General features: G+C 36.8%; 1 protein-coding gene across 7 annotated transcripts in view; it reads right to left on the minus strand.

The window, feature by feature from the left end:
- The window catches only part of NSD2 (nuclear receptor binding SET domain protein 2), a 105,345-nt gene that overhangs the window by 15,745 nt on the left and 67,391 nt on the right, over positions 1 to 22,209 (minus strand). For 6 of the 7 annotated variants that reach the window (XM_069795402.1, XM_069795392.1, XM_069795373.1 and 3 more), the window contains 6 exons: positions 20,806 to 20,950; positions 19,710 to 19,787; positions 18,115 to 18,233; positions 14,914 to 14,995; positions 13,777 to 13,901; positions 653 to 784 (listed from right to left, as the gene is read on the minus strand). In XM_069795402.1, the coding sequence (XP_069651503.1) occupies positions 653 to 784; positions 13,777 to 13,901; positions 14,914 to 14,995; positions 18,115 to 18,233; positions 19,710 to 19,787; positions 20,806 to 20,950 (681 nt within the window). The remainder of the gene's footprint in view (positions 1 to 652; positions 785 to 13,776; positions 13,902 to 14,913; positions 14,996 to 18,114; positions 18,234 to 19,709; positions 19,788 to 20,805; positions 20,951 to 22,209) is intronic. The other variant, XM_069795419.1, reaches the window with a different exon arrangement.

The raw sequence follows: 22,209 nt of genomic DNA on the forward strand, positions 1-22,209 counted from the left end.
GACACATGCATAACTAAAAACGAACCAAACAATAATGCTGGCGGAATTTAAGGGATTAGCCAACATTTAAAGATAGATATAACCTCATCATCACTACGTGCAAGAAATGGAAATAAAACTGCTCACCCAGTCTCACGGAAACAAATCTGATCTGTCCATTTGTACTGTGTTATCATTTCATAATCTAAGAACTCTTCTAGAATAGTTTGAGAAAGCTTTTTGCTTTCAGTTAGCATGCCACACGCACGCTGCTACCAATGCACCCCTGCAATTTCTGCTGCACGCAGAAGCACAAAACCCACTGGGTTTTACTTCCTGCTCTTTATTAACAGATAAGCGAGCAGCTCTTCTCAATCATTTAACTAGTTACCTGGCAACACTCATGCACTTAATTCTGAGGTACAAATTATGCTTGTCCTGGAGATCTGGAAACTCAAGCAGAAAGGCTAAGTCACTTATTGGAGGTCAAGGAAAAAAATAATTAGGAATGAAGAATTCCATTTACTGGCACGGCACCCTCATCACTAACAGACACCTCAGACACACATGAGAAACCTGTTTCTGGCCTAATACTGTCATTTTCATATTTAAAAAGACCTTTTCTAGGAAACCTTAGAAAACATGGCTCGCTGCCCCAGCTAACATCTCTCACCTGACACACATATTCTTTTTTTGTTCCTGCTCCTCGCTCAGATTTTTTGGATGATATAGACACTTCAGTCTGAGTTTCATCAGCACTTTCATAGGGAGACTCTGACCGCTCATCTCCTTGGCCATCGGAGATCTGAAGATTAAACATATGTGTTAGAGAAAGCAGTCATGTATGGTCAATTTTGTACAGAATAGCAACTGAAGGAAGCAAACAGACTGCAATTCAGACTAGCAGATTTAGGCACACTCTTTCGGTTTTGTTTCGCCCACCTTTAAAAAAAGCTTGGTTAAAACCAGAGTATGCATTTGTGAAAGTCTCATCAAAAGGACTAGATAACAATCAGCCTCACCAACTCAACAGCAGCCAAACCAAAACACCAAAATTTTGTAATGTGGCATTTTATTTCTACTCAGTTCTGTAATACAGTTAGCTAGAAGTGCCTAGCCAGTCACACAGGGATATCCTCAAATCCCTTGATTAAAGTTTGAATACATGTTTTATGAGAGACTAACAGTTAATATTAGAAAGAAATTTGGTAAACTTCAAGCTGCATATGAAAGCCTCTGACCCAAATATTCTCCAAGAAAGTGGGAACAGTATATAGAAGAGAGGAAGAAAGAAAAATGTGGCTTTCTGAATATGTTTAAGGAACGTTATAGCCAACAATGAATTCAAAATACTACAGAAGACAGCCCTGTTATGGATAAATCTTATATAACAGATCTAGATGTATGGAAGATGGAGGATTTTTTAAAAGATTCATAATTTACTTTAAAAAACCCAACCCAAGTAACATATTTAAAGGAAAATACAGGGCAGTTTTCAGTTCATTAGAATTTAGGGAGGGAATACACAATGGCGTCATTTATCTTATCTCACGTTACACCAGAAGATGCAGAATTTCATACTGTTGCCCCCAGATGGTACTCAGTGAGTTGTGTTTCACTAAGTACATTCTCCAGGAAAGCATCACAATTCGGAATTGCAAAAGAAACCTGTCACTTCTCTTTGAGCTTGTTCTAATGGTTATTCACACATACCATCAAAAATACTGCCTTATGTCCCTTTGAGCTGTCTAACTGCAACTCACAGTTGATGTTGCATTCTCCAGGTATTTCAGCTATATTAAAAGTCCTCTGGAATCAGACATTTTCCTCCTGTGGAAGCATGCTGCAATTAAGCCCGTTACAATCCTTTCCGGTAAGCAAGAATGTCCTCTAATTTTCTCCCTAAGGAACTTTTTCCAGCATCAAGAGAATTTTGGTGGGTTTTCTCTAAACCTTATCTGTACTTTAAAAAGGTTGTTTAAAAATCAGGCATGAGAACTGGAGGCAATAGCCCTTTACAAGTCTCATAATTACAATATCCAAAGCAAACCAATGTGGTATTCTTCTTCACCGCTTCTGTTCTGCCGTGTAAGGATCTCCCTAAGTCTTTTCAATACAGCACGGAAAGTCACTGTAAATTGCCGCAGTACTCAAGAGATCATTTTGCCGTTTGTCAGGGTACAGACACCCCACTTTATATGAAGAATTTGCTTTCTGTTTTCAGACATACGATCTCATATTTATCTACAGTAAAACATATTTCATTAAAAATGGCCCAGCTTACCAAGTAATGGAGACTGCTACGTGCAACGTCCCTATCAGCCAATCTCCACGTAATGTGCACAGTTATTAGAATTGATTTATTTTGAAATCAGAAAGAAAAATGTAAAGCTGAACCAGGCCTAGCATTAGTCTTTATAAAATCCCTTTAGAAACACTGGTTTTGAGCGATTACTTCTCATTGTTGCTGCCAGCTAACTTGTATTCCTCCATTTAACATTTGCTTTCCTTGACCATGTCTAAAAATATTTTGTAAATTGGATCAGATTGACAGCTGTTGGCTGCTTGGGTTTTTTTTTCCAGATTATTTGCAAGGGTGTAAATGCATTTCCTCTGTGCAAATGCCTACTATCAAAGTGATTTGTACCTACAATTCACATATGAATATTTCTACAACTGGAGTGATTTGGTGGTTCGGCCCAACTGTTTTAGAAGCGATTAAAAGAAACTGCGTGTAAAATCATTGCTTTGTTCAGGTACCAAGAAATCTCTGTCCCCTGGAAGGAGCTGTGAAATAGTAAACTGCAAATGCAACCTGAGTGCATGGCCAGGAGCAGCCAGTTCTTGCTGGGAAGGGGCAGATAAAGAAAGGTAGTGTGGGAGTTTGGCAAACACACAAAACCATTTTCCCTTATGGTTTAAGTAGACTTACACACATGCTTATTTCTGTTTAAACTATTCCCACAGAAACATTAATTAGTATAAGCAGCACGCTGCTCTAACGTTTTTTGTACCTCATTATGTTCCTGTTTCAACTAGCCAAAATTAGTCATGTTTAGAAAAGAAAAAAAAAGAAAAAATAAGCAGGAAGGTCTTAGATCATTATTTCTTTTCTACTTAAGCAGTCTTATGTTAACTTGACACTATGGTTGTCCCCCATCTTTTCCCCACACCAAAAGTACACCTAAAATCCCGAGAAAAACCATTTGTGCGGCACGCCTTAAGAGCTAAGATAGTCTTCTTTCCAGCAGCAAAACTATACATTCTTGCCCTTGAGGAAAGCACTCTTCTTCCCCCGGCTCACTACTTCTGAAGGCAGAGCAGAGAAACAGAACGCATCCAGTGACAAATACATTCAGTCACAAGAGAATAAGGTTTGTTTCAAAGCAATGGTTTCCTAGCTTTTCTTGGGTTTATATACTCGTAAAATGTTCAAAGGAAGGATGCAGGCCTCTATATGGAAAGGTAACCCTACTGGCAGATGACAATTCTTCAGAAACCCCCTAGATATAGGTCACAAAATCCCAGCCATTTGTGAACCACAGGTTGACAACCATTTTCCTACAGAACTGAGATTTTACTGCCTCTGAATTAATGCACCAGCCCTTCATTCAAATTAAACGGTTACTGAGCCAAAAAGGAGCAGCGCTGGCAAGAATCAAACCCTACATCACAAATGCAACCACAAAACCCAAATTCTATCAGCCCATTCAAGACAAAACTTGGCAATTTACACCCACCTATAGATTAATGCCAGATTTCAAGCATGAATACCAACACACATAGCGTGAACGAAATACCTTCAGTTCATCAACCGTATGGCTACCAGACTGAGAGCATCTTTCAAGATCTCTCCTTTACGGCTGTCAGAAACCTCGCACACTTCACAAATCAAATGCTCTATTAACCACCAGTTTTGCGCTAGACAGACAAGCCTGGATACCCGCCGACGGCTGTTGCAACTCCCAAGAATCAATACGTTTGTAGGAAGCTCGGCGATACGCTTCTACCGCCTGATGGAGGCTGCTGCCTGCTGCAGACCGCATCTCCTGACCCCTGCCACCACCACCACCACCAAGGTTTAGCCATCCCGTCCAACAGCCTCCCATCCACTCTGCCACCACCTGGGATTTCACACTGGCTAATTTTAGGGGGCTAATAAAGGGGGAGGCTAGCGGACTACCTCTTATAAGAGAGGGAAGCCTTTCTTCAGGATAATGCGGAGTTTGACCCTAATCTTCTCTTATTTTTATCTTGCAGAAGGCAAAACACTCTCTACCAGCCATCTCCCTTTGCAAATAACCCCTGTTCTACACAGCCATCTTTTGGGAAAGCTCCCCTCTGTGAAGAGGGCCAGAATTCAACCCCTCAGCTCCTGAAGTTAGCCCAGAACAGCTGATGGAAATACCGGGGAAGAAAAACGAACGTCCGTCCCTTCAGGCCCGTGTAGAAGAGGCGGAGACAACCTTCATCTAACGTTTCTCAGAGAGGACTTGCAACCTAATGACAGGTACAGCACGAGATGGTTGGGAAAACTCTATTTGTACCCCAAGCAAGCTGTAGCGGCACGAACAGGTTCTGATTCACCAAGGGGACGGCTGAGTTTTGCAATAAAAATACCTTTTAACAGTCACTAACTAAAGATGATTTACAAGACGATTGCTAGAAATCAGTTCATGCTGACGTGAAACACAGGCACCTCTAAAATTAAACATAACGCTTCTGTGGTTTAACACAACTTTCCGTAACGGAAGGTCTAATACTTCACATACAAGTGCCCAAATCACAGCATTCAATAAAAATCAGCACAGGTTCTTGGGGCTTTTTTTTCCTTAATTCTTAAGTTACAGACATAAATCTTTCCCTTGTGATCGTGCCAGAGCTTGTCTTGTCCTTTTGTAATATAATCTCCATAGCAAAGTAAATTGCATGTAATTAACTCTTCTGATATTCAGGCCAAGGTTCAAAGTAATCAACATTTAGATTAGTGGCAAAACCTGTTAATTTGCAATTTGTAGCGACTGCCCATTTGCTATTTTATTCTGGTTTACGTTTTGAGTAATTTCTTATTTCTCATAAAGGCAAAGTACTATTTTTAAGAGTGCAAATGTAGGGGAAAAAAAGCAAGGCTTCAGATTTATAGCAAGTGACAAGTTTCTGCAACGAAATGGTACCCGAACTCTATAATCACTTCCACTTTTCATTAGCAATTACCAATGCACGGAAGATACCCTTCTTCTGCTGAAGTTAGTATCATCGCAAGCACCATCAAACTTTACATTTTGCACATCAGTCAGGCTTTCCTTCCCATTTCCTGCAATTATTGAACGTCAACATTATTTTGCGAGTACTTGCCTGTAGAGGCTTTCACAACGCACTGCCTGAGCACTGAGCAACCGGGTGGTATCTCAGAAATCAAATCCAGCTCTTTTTACTGGAAACGGCACATCTGCGTACACAAGTGAAAGGGAAAAAAACTGGCCTAAAAACCAAAGCACGAGGAGCTTTGCTCTTCATTTAGGCTGGGCCAGAATTTACTTCAGGGATTAATGAGGTTTAGAATACAGTTGCTTGCAGAAGAGACAAATTTATGGTCAGATTTCCAAGGCAATCTTTCCTTTCCCACAGGTATCAGTTATTATTCACTACTCGCACACATACAACTTGAAGGGAACATGTAAGGACATGTGACTGCATTTTTCCAAGTTCTCTGTAGCTTTGTTATTGGAAAAACAGTTAGTGAGTCAAACTGGGACAAAATTTTGGCATCTCTGTAAATTCTTTGCGTTATTATATTTTTACCTGTGAAAAGATACAAATCGTGGCAATGTGTCATTAGTTTACGAATTGGGTCTACTCGTCTCAACGTATTTTGATCATGCATCTTATACTACTACAACTTTTTTTTGGCAATAGTTACTCAGACCCACAATGGTACAGGAATCAGCATATCAAGACTTCATATCCCCAAAGTATTTTTAATTTTCTTTTGAACTATATGCTAAAATTCCCTGTTCACAGTAACAAAAACGAGCGTTTAACGGATTCTTTCAAACATTGACCTATTTTTAGAAAGACTATGTAAGAACGCTTATAAAAGCAATCTTCAGCATTAATTCTTAACTGAATGAAGATGCTTTGCATACTGCAATATTTGACGTATAAAGCCAGATTACACCAGCAACCACCACTGAATACTGGGTAATTGTTTATTTGCTAAATATAAGGATGAGATTTACTTTTTTTTTTACTGCTTCCTAAACTACTTCCACCTGTTTTGTGTAAAAGGGATATACAATGTGCATACAGATGCAAGGACTGTTTGTGGAATAATGGAGTTTCCTTCTCATGATTATGTTGAGTAAGAATTTGTTTTTGATGGAGGCTGCTAGGCAGTCTAAGAAAAGAGGAGGAAATGTGTGCAACTCCATACATTTAAAATAAGACTTAAGACACTAGAGTATTAAAAGGAATTAAATTGAGTCAGCTATGTGCATTTTGTAAGTTTATATATTCTTAATTTTGTCTTTTGATTGAAGCTCTCAAAAGATTAAGTGGGGGGCAGGAAGATGATTTGACAGAAGCATCGTGTACAAAAGCTCTTCTCAGATGTTTTTCTTACTGCAAGATTTTCCTCAGCTGTAACACTGTGTTTCAGTTAACTGCATAGTTCACTGCACCACCAGTTCAAGCATTCAAAGGTGAAAGGATAAGCACTAACATAGGGAAACATTTCTCACATCATTCAGTACATCTAAATGTTGAGTTCAAGTCTGCAGCTTTTTAAGCATTTTTGCAACCAGGTACCTGATTCCAGTCTCAGCCACACACCTCAGCAGAAATGCGAGCCAATTCTTCATTCCCTCTGGCTTTAAAAAAAAAAAAAAAAAAAAAAAAAATCGATGCAAGCTGGTACGTACCCTCAGCTTGCGTATTTCTAGAACCACGTGGGTGAACTTTGCAAATGGTATTGTTAGTTCCACATATGGATGGTTGAAATTTCACTTATTAAAAAAAAAAAAAAAAAAAAAAAAAGGTACTGACATATTCTCAGTTGGCATTCAATCCATACTGATGCACAATACAAGATAGGATAACCTGGAATTTAAAAATTCAAATGATGCTGTGTTTCGAAGAAGCAGGTGAGGATGAAGTGAAATAATTATGTGGACATTTGCTTCATCCACTCACCCACTTGAGGAAAGAAATTTTTTTTCCATTTAAAATTTTCTACTTCCTTTCAGACAGCTCTGAAATCAAATAGTAAATACCAGTGCCAGCAAAACCATTACACTATAATTCCAAGAAAAAAGAGGTTCAGAAACTCTAGGTCCAAAAATAAATGGCTGTACTCATCCAATCTGCAGCCCAAGAATTGAAGAAGTTACCACAGTAAAAACATAAAATGCAACTGTTCTCCTTGTCAAGACTGGCACTCAATCAGCTGTTGACCTGGCCATTAAGCATGCTTTTTGTTTTAGGCTTAGGATTAAGTCTACACTTTTAAAAGATGATCTATAAAGGGATCTTTGCTGGCTCAATGTTATCCTGGGGGTGGGGTGGTGGTGTCTTCTTCCTTCCCTGTAAGTACCTCCTGGCTAAAGGATGTCCTAAAGGACTAGAACATCAGTATTTGTTAAGGCAAAAACTCACGCCTCATGGAGCAGAAGCAAGTTTCAAATACTATTCACTGTGTGTTAGCAATTGCAGTGAACAACATTCACGCTTCTGTGCTTATCAGCTTCACTAGGACTTCTCCTCTCCTAGATCCAATTCAGACAAGCTTTCCCCGCCCAGTGTTTGAAGGTTCAAAATGAGTTTGGAAATTTTGAGTGAAAAAGTTGCTTATATTTATGCATCTATGGTGCTCACACTGGAATGGGCTCCAACAGTTACTACTCCACCAGTCGCATACCTTTTCAGACTTTTCTGGCTACCAAAGTGCTATCTTCATTAAAAAAAAATTATTCCTCAGAAAACTCACTTTATTAACTCATTCAGTCTTATAAAACCATGTCTTATATATGCTTGCTTAACAGCACTTCTTAAGCATTAAGAATACAAGCTTTGGTCTTAGTCATATTCAAGACAACGGTGTTCTTCTGTCGCATTGTGCTTAAACAGTTATAAAAACAACTAAAGGGCAAAAAAAATTAACCCTCCCTCTTTCCCTTGTTTTACTCAAGCATCTCTTGTTTTATAATCCCAGCTGCAGAACATCAAATTGAAACAAAATCCACTAAGTATACTTATTTTAAAGCTAGCGGTAAATACAATGAAAACAAAGCATGGCGGAAAATTATTTCCTTCTGCGTTTTTGTTTGGTAGGCAAGTCACCTCCACAGCAGGATCAGTGGGATCCATAAAAGAAAGGGCCCACAAAGAGTGACCTACCACCTTTTCAGTTGTCTTAAGACACTCACTGGATAAAGTGGCATCCTCTCTCAGGTCATCTGCTATCTTTAACAGATACATTGCACCTTTTTAGAAGCATTTCAGAAGCATGTTTCCATGACTTCTGAATGCTGTCGGCTGTTGAGTTCCACTTTGCTTAAAACTAAGGACACTGCTACAAGCTCAGACTTCCTGACATGACTTCAGAGTCAGTGATTGCTACACCACCGTCATCCAGGAGGAAGTGGTCTGGTCTGGCTAAGAGCTTTCTCTAGAAACCTTGGAGTATGCACGTTCTGATAAGCAAACTCTTCAGGCTTTCCACAAACCCCAACTGCATTTTTCTTTTCTTATTAACAAAATCTCAGCGGCTAGAGGGCTGGTTTTTGGTTTTTTTTTTGTTTTTTTTTTTAATCTAAGCACAACTTATGTAAGAGTAAGTCAATAAGCAACATACAAACAACAGATCAGACTGTATTCAAAAGACAATCTATCGTGCACCCACACGGAGACAGAAAAACTGACAGAGCCAATTGAGTTACAGTTAACATTTCCTTTATTTCAGTATAAGAATTCCTGAACTGAATGAAGAATGATATTTTGGCCCATACTGCTAGACTAGATAAATTCTTTAAGTATGCGGTGCCACAAGTGTACACAGTACTATAATAGCAAAAAAGACGGCCTGGGACAAGTTTCATTTTTATTATTAGCAGGAGTTAGACGTTTCAGATAAGGTTATTACGCATTTCTGAATTTGCCTGGAAACTTAATTAAACTCTGAGAACATTTTAAAACATTATAAAATTGCCTACAGAAACTCATGATAGTTTGGTAGGGGATCTGGAATAAAAACCTACATCATGTAAACATTCAGTAAACAGATTCTCTGCACTCTGAAGCCTAAGTAATACACAAGATGAGAATCATTACATAAGAAACTTAATTTTCTACACAGAACGTGCTGCCAAAGAACAAGAGTCAAGCCTAGAACTTTCTTCCATGTGAAAGTAGAAGCATCGTAACAAAACCGTATGATCTGGTGGGCAATGCAGGTCATTTCAATTGTTAGAAGCTTTAGCAGAGATTTAACAAGAAACAAGTCCAATTACTTGCAGTGTTCCACAAAAATGTACCCCTGACTGCTTACTGGTGCTTTGAAACAGGAAAAAAAAGAAAAAAAAAAAAAATCTATAGGCATACAGAAACAAACACAGGAAACAACTGTCTGCTAAGTCAGAGGATTTAAAGTGGCACTATGTATTATATTATCCGTAAGTATTGTTTTGAAGAGAAAATTACCTTCGAAGGAAGCTAGAATAAAACACTAGAAGCACACTGATTTTGTTTAACAACCTGCAAGGTTAGCTTCAACTGTTTTTTCTTTAGGGCAGTAGTTTGTTTAAAATAACATGAATTCCTTTCCTCCTTCCTGTTCCTAGGATCTCAAAGACAGTTATTTTTACCTTCAGTAAGCGTGTCTAGAATATTTTGGTTGTATACTGTAGGACAACTAGACTCCAGGGTCGATAAGTGGAGCTGATGTACTTTTTTAGTTGCACGTTGTATGTGTCTCATGACTGCTTTCTCAATCAAATACCTTACCTTTTAAGAATTGTATGTGTTTTCTCCACTGTGTATACATGCTAATACCCATTGAAAAATGCAGATAAAACAAATCTGCCTCAAATCGGTAATGAGAAAAAAATATACTGTTTAATATGCAGAAAAAGAGCAAAACTTAAGGCTTGCATTATTATAACTTGCATTATTAGGCCTTGGAAACACAAGAAGTTGTAGCTATAACCAGCAACTGAGCTTGTTTTGACACTGGATGTTACAGAAAGAATTCCCTCTAGGGAAGATAGAAGGAACTTACGATAAAAGCAACACCTTCAAAATCTTTCACAGGCTTCTTTAAACTGCCATCTGCTGGTCAGCTCATACTTCATGAGGATATGATGAATGACAGGCTAGCTAAGAATTTAGAGTATTACATGTTCTTTATTTTGTCCTCTCTTAGAAAAAAAATTACAGTTTCTTTCACGAAGTTCAGAAGTAGTATCTAGACTCTGCAGGATACTATGACACTTATCTGCTGTCAACAAATCCATCCAATTTAATGAAGCCAGCCAAAACTCACAAAAATTGATAGAAAAGCTAAAGCAGATATGTTTCATGCAAACACGCAAAGTGTGCCAATAATCCAGCAGTAATGGTAATGTAAAGCCTTTTTTATTTATTAAAGAAATACTGGTTACACTCTACTGGCACCTACTACATTATTGGGGGTGGAGGGCCAAGGTAAAAAAAGAAACAAGAATAGACCACTTGTATCTCTTCTCACAAATATAATGAGCTTTTGGATGGTTACACCTAGTCTTACACAGGCAGTAAAAAAACTGCTCCGAGCTTTTCCAGACTCCAAAGTGTTGAGTATCTTTCTCACATCTGGCCCTACCAGTTGCTCATTAAGAATCTGATTTTAAACAAAATCAGATTTCACATGAAGTACTGGAGAATATGACTACTGATGTCAAGTGCCTAGAAGTAAAATTAAGTATTTTGTTTCAAGATTAAATGCAGGTATAGAATTTATTTATTCACGTATAAACAACTTGCTGCTTCTCTCTATCCATCTTAAAACAACTTCAAAGCCCAATTTTTTGAAGGGAGTGAAAGCCTACCTTTTAGTCTCTGATATGTCAGGTCTATAAACGCTTGTTTGTTCTTAAGGCAGAAGTCCATACCCCCACCCCTGTCTCTTTCCCCTGTAAATTACATACCCAAAGTAACTTATCAATTGAAAATTTGGCCTCGACTAATTTTATATTTCAAGTAAACCCCATTAAAAAAATACCCCAAATAGCAACAAAAAGCATCCAAAATCTTTTTTAAAAATGTCAAGTAAGATGCATCTTTCAAACAAGAAACTGAGCACACCCCTCCTACTGAACACACCTTTCCTAGAACTTAGTTGCAATGGACTGACATTTAAGAGGTGTGCAGCTAGCAACAGTCTTTGAGAAATAACAGTCATATCCACGTTCCATTCTGGAACCAGCTGTCCACAAATGGGGGGGGGGGGGGGGGGCGGGCAGGGCATGGAAAGAAAGGAGAGGGAAAAAAAAAGGCCAGAATCCACTTAATATTGCTTGCGGAGGTGTATGTGCTTGTGAAATATGGAGAACTTTTTCTATCTTTGTTAAGACAGCATCTAAGCCAACATTTAGAAGTATTATAGTGAACACAGAAATATAAAAGTTAATCAAGTAAATGTATTTAATGTTGAGAAGAATTACATCCTATTCAATTAGCTGTGCAAGGCTTTCATCATTGCATGACTGTGTTTATTTTTTAAACTCTTTCCCTTAACACTCTGGAGAAGGTTTCTCTTTGGATGAACGTTCCCTGGGCAAACACATATTTAGCCATTTAGACAAGTGCTAAATAATAATAAAAAAGGGAAAAAAGTTTTTAAAGCCACCCACACAATCCAAAATTTATATCTTTCCTTGTTTTGTAGAATAGATCAGTAGTAAGTTCAGAAACACAGGCCTGACATTTTTATTTAAAGGCAAAATATATCTGATATCATAGGAAACAAACTGAGTCCAACCCTTAGTTGGTACAAGTTCAGGTCAGCGTAGCTTTAAACCATCTAAGGATCTAGCCCACTAATCTACTCCACCCCTGCACCCAGCCCCGCAAAATCTCTGTTATTTGACAGGGTGTATTTTCTGTTATGTTGATTGGGATTGATTTGATATTTTAAAGCCTTTTAAACCCTTGAAAACAATTAATTAACTTTCTAGTTTGTGTATCTGTGTTCTGTGAGCAGTGTATGATGTTAATTTTTCTCACATCTGCTGTTTAGCAGTAGCTGAGTAAAATGAAGTTTTAATTAAATTAAAATTAAGTTTGGAAACTTCCATCTCAGCCTATATAACATACGCTTTTTTTACATGTGAACTGTTAAGTCACAACCCAAAATCCTATAAAAATGAGCCTTTTGTCAAGAAAGATTTATGGAGATTTCATTTTATAAACACAGTATCTTTCTCCTGAGATTACAACATTTAGAGATGCATATTTAGAGCCCAAAAGACAGTACGTTCCTTACACTAGTCTGGCTGAATAGACGGTCCCAAACACAAACAGCCATTACACAGCAAGTCCCAGCAGTAAAGCCAAAACAACAGAAGCTGGTAAGCCAATAGATGGGAGTCTCTCAATTGAGAGAACAAAATGAGAACAAGTATTACTTTACTTGACTGCTGCTATGGACATTATTTCCTGTGGGACTTCCTTTGCTTGTTTTATTGGGGTACAGGAGGCAGAATTTGTTGGGGTTTTTTGTTAAAATATTTTTCCAGTTACAGTAAGATATACAGTCATTAACATGCAATCTTTTTTCCCCAACCAAAGGTAAATCATTTACTGAACATTGTCTAGATATTTATTTTAACTGCATTCATTATAGTGTCTAAGCACCTCATGCGTTTGTTAGGGGAGATGAAAGAGTCTCTAGGATAGCTGGAAGCCCTACTCCCTTGTTAGCAGGCAAGTATTTTCTCTACAGCTTTTGTAATACAAACTGCTTGAAGCTGTTTGTCTATGGATATTTTACTAAATCCTACCAACTACATCTCTGAATCCACCTGCAAAACAGCATGCATACTTCACCCTCATGCTGCCACTCTTTGGCTGATTGGTTTTAACAGTGTAGATGACTTGGGGAATGGTTTAATGGATTGTATGAATACAATTGTGGTACATACATTTCATTTATTGTATGTCAATTGAGAAGAATTACAGTTCCAAATATGCAGAGCTAAGACTATGATTAGTAAGTATCAAAAAGATACACCCTTCACTGCCTGTTTAATTCTACTGGGGATGAAGCTATTTGCATCACAGAGAAATAGCACTTAAACAGCCTGAAAACTAATTGAGCTTAAAGGGGCTCTGCTCAGAAAACTGTCCAGTTCTAGATCAAACAGAGGATTAGGAAACTTGCTTCAATATAAAAGCTATGGCAACATGACAATATTGAGTTACATAATGTAACTAATGTAGTACACTTACATAAAGTCTGTAGAAGAAAATACAGAACACACTGGCATTTTACTTTGTCTCTAATAGAAGGTTACAATTCTAAAACTTTGTTGGTAAATACATTAAAAACCACAATAATATCTCGACGTCCCCAAATCAGACGTTCGTATTACAATAAATGAATTTGCAATGCACACATTAACAGGTTTCACAGAGGCCAAAACTGTAACTTGTCTAGAGCACCAACGTTAGAGAATTCGCCTTTGATTTTTGTTTTTAAACAAGATTCACACCTGAAAATTTCTGTAATTAAATGGCTGTGTGCAAACACCACTTTTTTTTTACCTCATTCTCAGTTAAGGAAGCTGAAGGAGATGAACTCTTGCTAAAAGCAAGAGTTGAAGATTCTGCTGCTGAAGCCCGATTTCGCTTCTTCAGAGGTTTACATGCATCAGACAGATTTTTCGTTGCTGTAAAATAATTTTGGTTTACAAAGTGAAGTTTGGAACTTTAAAACGTTATCTCCCTGAAGCCATTTAAAATATTCCTTCAAATAAAGGAAGGAATGATTTAGGTAGGTCTTCTGGGCACCTATGTAGGGCTGAGAGAACACGAAGTAAGTTTCTGAAACCATGTGTTCTGGATAAAAATAAAGAGGTTTCTATTAAATCCAATACGTACTACAAACAGCTAAGAAATGTTTTCCCAATGTTTTTTGGCTCATTTCTATTAAAATCAAAGTATCTTGTCACTTATGACCTCTTTAAAGCAGAGGTAACAGTTATCTCCTCAGATAAACATTAGAAGGCCTAAGTGATCTCATCACAATCTGAGTACCACTAACACTTTGTTAAGAGAAAGGTTATATACAGGAGCCAGGTGCCAGACATTATCTATGTTATGTCACCACTTCTGCATTGCGCAGAACTTGCTGAAGCTTACTTGTCTTTGGCATATCATTATAATACCTAAAGAGACATGCTGTTACAGAAGTTACCTTAAACTTGAGCATCATTAACAAGTCTGACTTTCGGATTTTGGTCCATGGTTATTTAGAAATCCCTCCCACGGTCCACACTGCCTCCCATCAAGCATCATTTAAAAGGACTAAAATCACACAGTAACTGATTACATTGATGGTCACTGCACTTGTTTTATTGGGCTAATGCACAATGACAAATTGGAGCAGTAGGATTTGTATCACTGCTCGCCAAGATCACAGGGCAATAGCTTTAATTTGGTGCCATCAAATGGTGAACTTGTGAACTGCTGCTCTAAATCAGCAATACACAATTTCAGTCAAGTATAATGTTGCAAAATGGTGGTAGTGAAGGAAGAGGGCATGCTCCCCCCCATCTGTGGCATAGTGGCTGTAACTGGTTATTGCGTCAGCAAAATTTAGCTGGCTGCCTCAGACAACCTGTTTATTTTAAAATTATTTAATTGAAAAAGTTACATTAAAACTTATTCTGACCACATTACCTGACTGGTTCTTTTGTGAAGAGGAGGTTTCTGTGACCTTAGAAGAGTTTGTTTTTGCTGTTTTGTCATTGCTTGTCTCCCTCTGTCACAAAAAAAAATATGAAAAAATAAAAAAACTCCTAATTTATGAGTGGTTGGATAAAACTGGCAATTACTTCTGGATTTATGTTATTAAAAAGAAAGTGTCTTTACAAATATCTGAATGGTAATGTAGTTAAGCTAGCCGCATTTAAGTGATTTTTAAAACTCATTTACAGCACAGGGTACAAACCCATAAACAAATGAGAAAAATTAAAGAACACAGTATTCCAGCATCCCACTTATCCATCCCAAACTCAGCATATCAAAAAGGGGAGCTCTAAATGAACATAAAACATGTAAATTATCCTTACTATTCTTTGTCTAAACTGGTCAAATTAAAACCTTTAATTATTAAAGGTAAACTGCAGAATTAGTATATAAATTTGAGAATAAACCCTGTGCAGAATTTTAAGTCTCAGAAAGGCTTGCTTTCAACTCCACAACTTATAGCAGTGCCATTTTTTAAATTACTATGGTTAAGATTGTTTCAGCATTTCCAAAATAAAAACACTATTTTCAAGGGAGCACAAACAACACATAAATCTGCTCTGGATTGAGAATTTCTCATTAAAAGTTTAGACCGAAAACTGGGGAAGTTTTCGTCAAAGCTTTCTCAAAATTAGACACTGTTCCTTACACATGCCACTACTTTTTTTTCTTTTTGTATGTTACAAATTCATTCAAGTAATAAGTCACTAAAATTGCAGCCAAGAATGCTTAACCCTGACAAATGCTCACCTGACCAATAAGAACAATTCTACTGAACAGAAGGTTTTACATACTTTTTCATATTCTTCATTCAGTTTTACAAAAGATGTGCAGGTGAACACCTCAAAGGCCAGAGAACTGGTTTCCTTTGTAAAAATAAATATGAATGGCTACTGCACTACAGATGTGCTACACTGTGCTTTTACTGACTTCTACGTAAACTAAGATGCCCTACCACTAATGCCACTGGAGGCTCCCAATACCAGTTTTGTAAGACTACTGTTACACTTCTGTGTAAAAATGAAAGAAAATGTACAGTATAGTTCACTCTTAAATTTAAAGCATGCTTTACAGAACCCCCATTTTGTTAATGTGCATGTTATATATACCATGAAAGCACTGATAAATGAATTAGTTTTTCAAAACTTCCATATGGGTACTTGTGACTTAAGTTACTTTGTGCAAAAACATTCAGATTTCGTAAATAAGAATTAAGGACAAAAAGGAGAGGAAAATGCACAACACTCATGCAAGGAATAAAATGTCATGAAAGAAAGCCATTAAAGCTCCTCCTATCCAAAATGATCGTAACAAAAGCCTGCAGGTAAACTGGGAATAGCAGAAGGAAGGTATATGGTTAGTGTTTGGTTTTTTTAATCATTACATAGACATTTTCACTGTTGTTCATCAAATGCTTTGCTAAGCAGCATCACATACAGCTAGAAGTACCCTGGGCTGGTGAAGGCAGGAAAAAGACTAAGAAGTAATTCATAAAAGAAACCACAAAGCAACCATTCTACAATATCTGACCCTTCTGTGAAGAGAAGGACAAACATTGCTATATACATTTAGAGTTTCAATTACCTAATATTTACACACACCAGATTCCTTGTAACTAGTTCTGATAAACGGATAGAGGACACCCCTTTTTAAATGCACATTACTAAGTCAGCATTACTAGTGGTATGTACCTTATGGGAATCATTCATCTCATTTATTTATTTTCCTGTTAGTATTCACATCTGCATCAGTGTCAAAGATACCAGAACCTCCTCTGCATGAACTATACCGCAACCACCTTTCATTCTACTTGTGATAACGTAGGCTAATTGTAGTGTATAAATGCTGGTGAGACAGTAAAGCAGCAACTTTAGGGACAGTCAAAACAAGGACTTCATAGCAGGAATTAATTACATTAAGTATACTTAATTATTCCATGGATCTAGTGTATTATAGTGAATTCAAATCAATTACACAACTTTTTAAAGGGTCTAAAAACTTCTATATTATAAGACGAATATTCAACAACTAACCCGTTAGAGCAAGAAGTGCAAAAACCAGTTTTGGCCCTTCTTTCCACAAAGGTAACAATATTTCTCTAAGAACTATCTTTGCCCTTTCCTAATAAGCTCGTTAAGCCTGCTATCTGAAATTCTATTTATTTTTTATATTGAACTCTAAACAAGTTGTCTGAATATCCACAGTATCAAGACATACTAGAATAACCAGCCTACCAAACTGACATCTACAAATGTGACCTCCATAATTCATTTAAAAAATAAATCCACTACCTTTCCTTATATTAGGTTGTCCCATTTAATTGCTATACCACTAAATTCCTGAGATGAGGTCTGTGATACTCACACTACAGTATGATACTATAATAACATATCTGGACACACTTGTGAGCTAAACTTTCCACACAAGTAAAACCCATGAAGTTCACTGGTCTACGTGCGCGACTAAGTAAACCTATGCTTAAGAACCTGCAAGATTTGGGCTGTAACCATATACGTAGTTTTAGTGACCTATGTAAGGAAAATCCTCATTCTCACAAGCAAGCTAAACTGAAAAGGAGTCTGTGATTTGTGCAATAAATATACTGCAATATTTACTGCAGTTTCCTAACTTAAGAAATGGGTCAGCATGCCACTCTAAAACGTCCTATAGGCTTCCAGTTCTTGAAAAGTAGTTTTTTCTGTTTTGCTTTACTTGCTTTCCTCTCTCCCCACACTTTTGTCTAAATTAAGTATTGACTAAAGGTATTTTTTTACATTATTGTATACATCTATGAACTCCAATTCAGGAGGAAAGAAAAAGAACTACAAAGTGTAACAACATGGAAAGGTCATGCCTCTGCACATTCCTTTGGGAAACAGATTTTCTCAGCGTACATTTTCACCACAATTTAAGTAGCAAGTGCAACTTGTCATACTTCCATCCTCAAAACCGAAGGGAAAAAAAACCCCACAGCAATAAGGTCACATGTATCTCTGAATATTTACAACAGTTTGGTTTGATATACAGACATTACTTTTTTAATCCTGAAAACGGAAATGCTGACAAACTTAACTACAGCAATGTGATTGGTGCTGCTATAAATCAACCCAAACAAACCAACGACATAATTACCTTCCGATTATTCTGTTTATCCATCCTGAGTCTTTTCCTAGGTGCTTCCTGAACTTCAAAATCTTCTGTAGGTTCCTTTGTCCTCTTTTTTTGGTTTCTTTTATTTCCATGTAAGTTACCTTGGGATGGGGGATGGGGGAAACTTACATGAAAAATAATCTAAAACCCACTTTCAAATTATTTTGAACTGATCTAGTTAAGTTACTTTTCTTTCAGTCATTATTTTTAAAACATGGTTAAACATTAACACAGTTTGACGACCTCTTAATGCTTAAGGTCTGGTTTCTGGTGCTGAAGACCAACTCTAGAACATATCCAAATCAACTGCTTCATACTCAAGTTATTTTAGAAAGATGAGACTACCTGTATAAGCACTAGTTTAAGATCTGAGTATTACTGCTCAACATTTGTTTCATATGGTCAGACTACACGATTGATCTATACAGCTTTAAACTCTCCTGACATTTTGTAACAGTGTCTTATCACTGAAATGAATTTTTAAGTCTCCTCCTTAAGTCTCCTTTAAGTTTTCCAAATGATACAGATGAAGATACTGGTGACATCTATTAAGGGGCCTCTGGAAAAGATAAGATATCACCAACCGTACAGATTAATTCTCTCTTTCTGGTATGGCAGTTCCAGACTCTCTCGAACAAGCTTACTTACATTTTACAGGAGACCATAAGATCCCCTTCCTTTGTGAACCAAAATCCCAAGAACAGAATCACATTGGTCATTTTAAACCAACAGACTTATTCATGTATTTAGATGATCATTCACTGTAAAGTTCAAGCAGCTGCTAAGTTACAAAAAGGTCAGTGACTAACCTACACACCCCTTTCACAGGTTCAGCTATTGTTTGCACTCGCTCTACTTCAAAAAGATAGATGAAAGTTTAGGAAGTGGTCTGTTTCACCAGGATGAAATAACAACATTATTACACTCTCCAGTACTCTCTAGTTTATGAAGCTACAGAGTATTATTAGTATGAAGATTGCAAGCTCCAGGGGCACAAATATGTTAACTGAAATCGCCCTATAGCTACAAGCATTCTATTCCAGTGGGAACAAATAGCTGTAAATATTAAAAAAAATAGTAACTTGAAAATATGGATAATTTTCAAATTAATGTTCTTATCTAAACAATATAGGACATATTCTATTATCAGACTCTGAATCCACAAAGCAGACTGAAATGGCTCCAGGAGAACCTGCTACTTAAAAAAAGCCAGCAAAAGAAATCCCACAATATTCTTCCAAGTTTAAGATAAGAGGATTTGGGTAGGGGAATGATTGAACTGACATGTTTTCATCTGTAGATAACTATAAATGTACACAATATATGTACTAGAAACACCTGGTACAGGTACAATTTCAATTACATTTCTTGCAATATGACACTGAGGAAGGTGAACAAAATTCAGCACTACAGTGTTTAGATATTTAATTTGGGATCCATTAAAATTCTAACGTCAAGGAAGACAACATCTGAGATAAAATAAAGAGATTATGATACGTGGGCGATTACATAAAAAAATACACTCAATAGCTACTTATAATGATGAACTATTTGCACACAACACAAATTTCAATTACTTCTGGATCTTGATCTCCTTTTAGGTGAGTCTTGAAACACTTTACGTTTGGCCTCTCCAATATTCTTCAATGATGAACCTTGAGAGATACAGAATGTGTTTTTTTTTTAAACTGATATCCAAATATTTGACACTTAAAATTTAAAGTTAAAAACTTTTCAATTTTCCACAAAATGATGTTATTTCACACACACACAGATAGTTAACAAAACTGACTGCCATTTTTATACAAGTTTTTCCAAGTCTCACAAACTTTCAAACACTCCCTCTCATTCTTGTCATTGCCCAAAGCAGCACCTGTTGGCTTCTAGTACTTTCATAATAAGTCTTTTTACAGTGCTGTAAAGCTATTTAAATTTGAAAAATGATAGCTCGTTAAATTTGATAAAGTTCATGCAAATGTCAAACTATCTTCCTCCTCCTTTCTCAAATAGGTGACTCCAAAACCCCTCAAATATTTCGCAAAATAATTGAGACTGTTTATCAAACCCAAACGCTAGACAACAGCAACAAAAACATAAAAGGAGAAAAAAAAACAGTATTTGCAATCTTGTACAATGTCCTAAAAACTTTGAGTAGCACAATAAAATGCCAAACGGATGAAAGTTTCAGAATAAAGTTTGGAATACTTCTTCCTGAGTTGATGATGATATGAGGTAATATACTTTAGGTATATATAAAGAAAAGGTGTAGCACTGATTAAACTTTTTAAACCATTTCCTAACTATTCTAAAAAAAACCCCTAAAATTTTACTAGTAGTAACACTTTGTCTTCCCTTCCCACCATCCACTCGTAACAGGCAGTGGATGCAATGGCAGCTGCTTATGGGCAGAAGAAGAATGAGAAATTGGCAATCTCTAAACAGTAGAAGGTTTACATATAACAACTTTTCAGAACAATGAGCAAGAAATGTAGACTTCATGGGTTGCGTTTATTGTAACCATTGGCATTCCTTTGCTATTGGCACAAACACCAAGAATTAAAACTGGAAAACAGTGAAAGCTGTTTTCCCTACAGGTCTCAAATATGTGCTTAGTTTAACACCACTATGTATATCAAATTTAGTTAGAGTACACTAGCACAGTTTTACGTTTACCAGAGTCTTCTTCAGATTTGGGAGAGGTCACTATGGCAAACTTTGTGTTATAGCGAGCTTTCTGTTTTTCACTAAGCATGTTCCACTGCGATTCGAGCAATTCTTCGATCTCCTCACTTGAAGCATCTGGATGTTCAGCAACCACCTATACATGCAGAAATAGGGTTGTATTAAAAAAGGTGACCATTGAAAAGAATGGTGTACATACCTCTATTGCTTTGGAAAACTGGATACAAACAAGTTATCTAACATTTCTGCTGTAGACAGAACTAGATTAAAACCTTCTGTATCCAGTTTTTCTTTGAATAACCTCTTCTCTCTCTGTGTGTGTCTCTGTCTCTCTCAAAAAAATAATCTATTAGCATATTCAGAAGTATTAAGAATAATTTTGGAATTATCTATTTCACTTTTAACATGCAAAAAAATGGAGTAAATTTAAATCTTGTCTTGTGGTCATTCAAAAAAGTTTGTATTATTTCTTCATGAAGTTTAAACCTATACCACAAAAGACAGACAAGCAATATTGGAATATATGCTCACCTACAAAGACATCCATCAATTCATAGGGGAACTCATTAAACACAGAACTCATCACACCTATCTTAGCAGAGAGATTTACACAAGCTAGCACCTGATGCAACATCTTCCTGTATTAATTAATCATTTTATACTATGTATATGAATTATTAGGAACTCAAAAAGCTGTACATCTTTTCTTAATAAATATGAGCATGACACAAATAGCCATCAACATGGAATTTAAGAGAGTTTCTAGAAGTTTATTCAACACAAACAGAAAATCCAGTATTAAAAACAAAGAAAAAATCCTCCCAAACTCCTTCAGTATTCTCATACTTCTAGTTAAGGAAAACCAGATTTAATTAATCATAGAAGTCAAAAAGCTCTAAGATTGTACAGTCTACAGAAATGGAACAGTAGCTTTAAAAACAAGCCCTCTCATCTCATTACCCAGCGTTCTCCAAAATCCTTTTACTGGAGTGATGCAACCAATACCCCAAAATTCTGGAGCAAAATAAAAACTAGGCCAACAAAGCCAAGTGTTCCAACAGTAACACCATTCAACAGAACAGAAATACAAATTTTCTGTGGTAAGTGGAAATGATTAAACCTAATTTCTTAGGACTTAGTGTCTTAAAATTGCATTTCTTGTTGTCAAACAGGGTACAAGTGTGACTGAAGCTTCTCCAGGGGTTAGAATAGTTGTACTACCTTCCTTCCATTAGGATTATTCAGTGTCTACTGGGGAAATTCATGCTGTAATTTTTCCCCTAGTAGAGTACTAAGAGTTCTCTTGCTTCTGTCTGGCGTAACTCATCTGCATAAAGCTTGGAGAATACAGCTACCTTTGGAGGCCTCTACTCAAAGCTTGATTAAAATCCCACA

The sequence above is a fragment of the Haliaeetus albicilla genome, chromosome 1 (assembly GCF_947461875.1).
Source record: "Haliaeetus albicilla chromosome 1, bHalAlb1.1, whole genome shotgun sequence".
NCBI lineage: Eukaryota > Metazoa > Chordata > Aves > Accipitriformes > Accipitridae > Haliaeetus > Haliaeetus albicilla.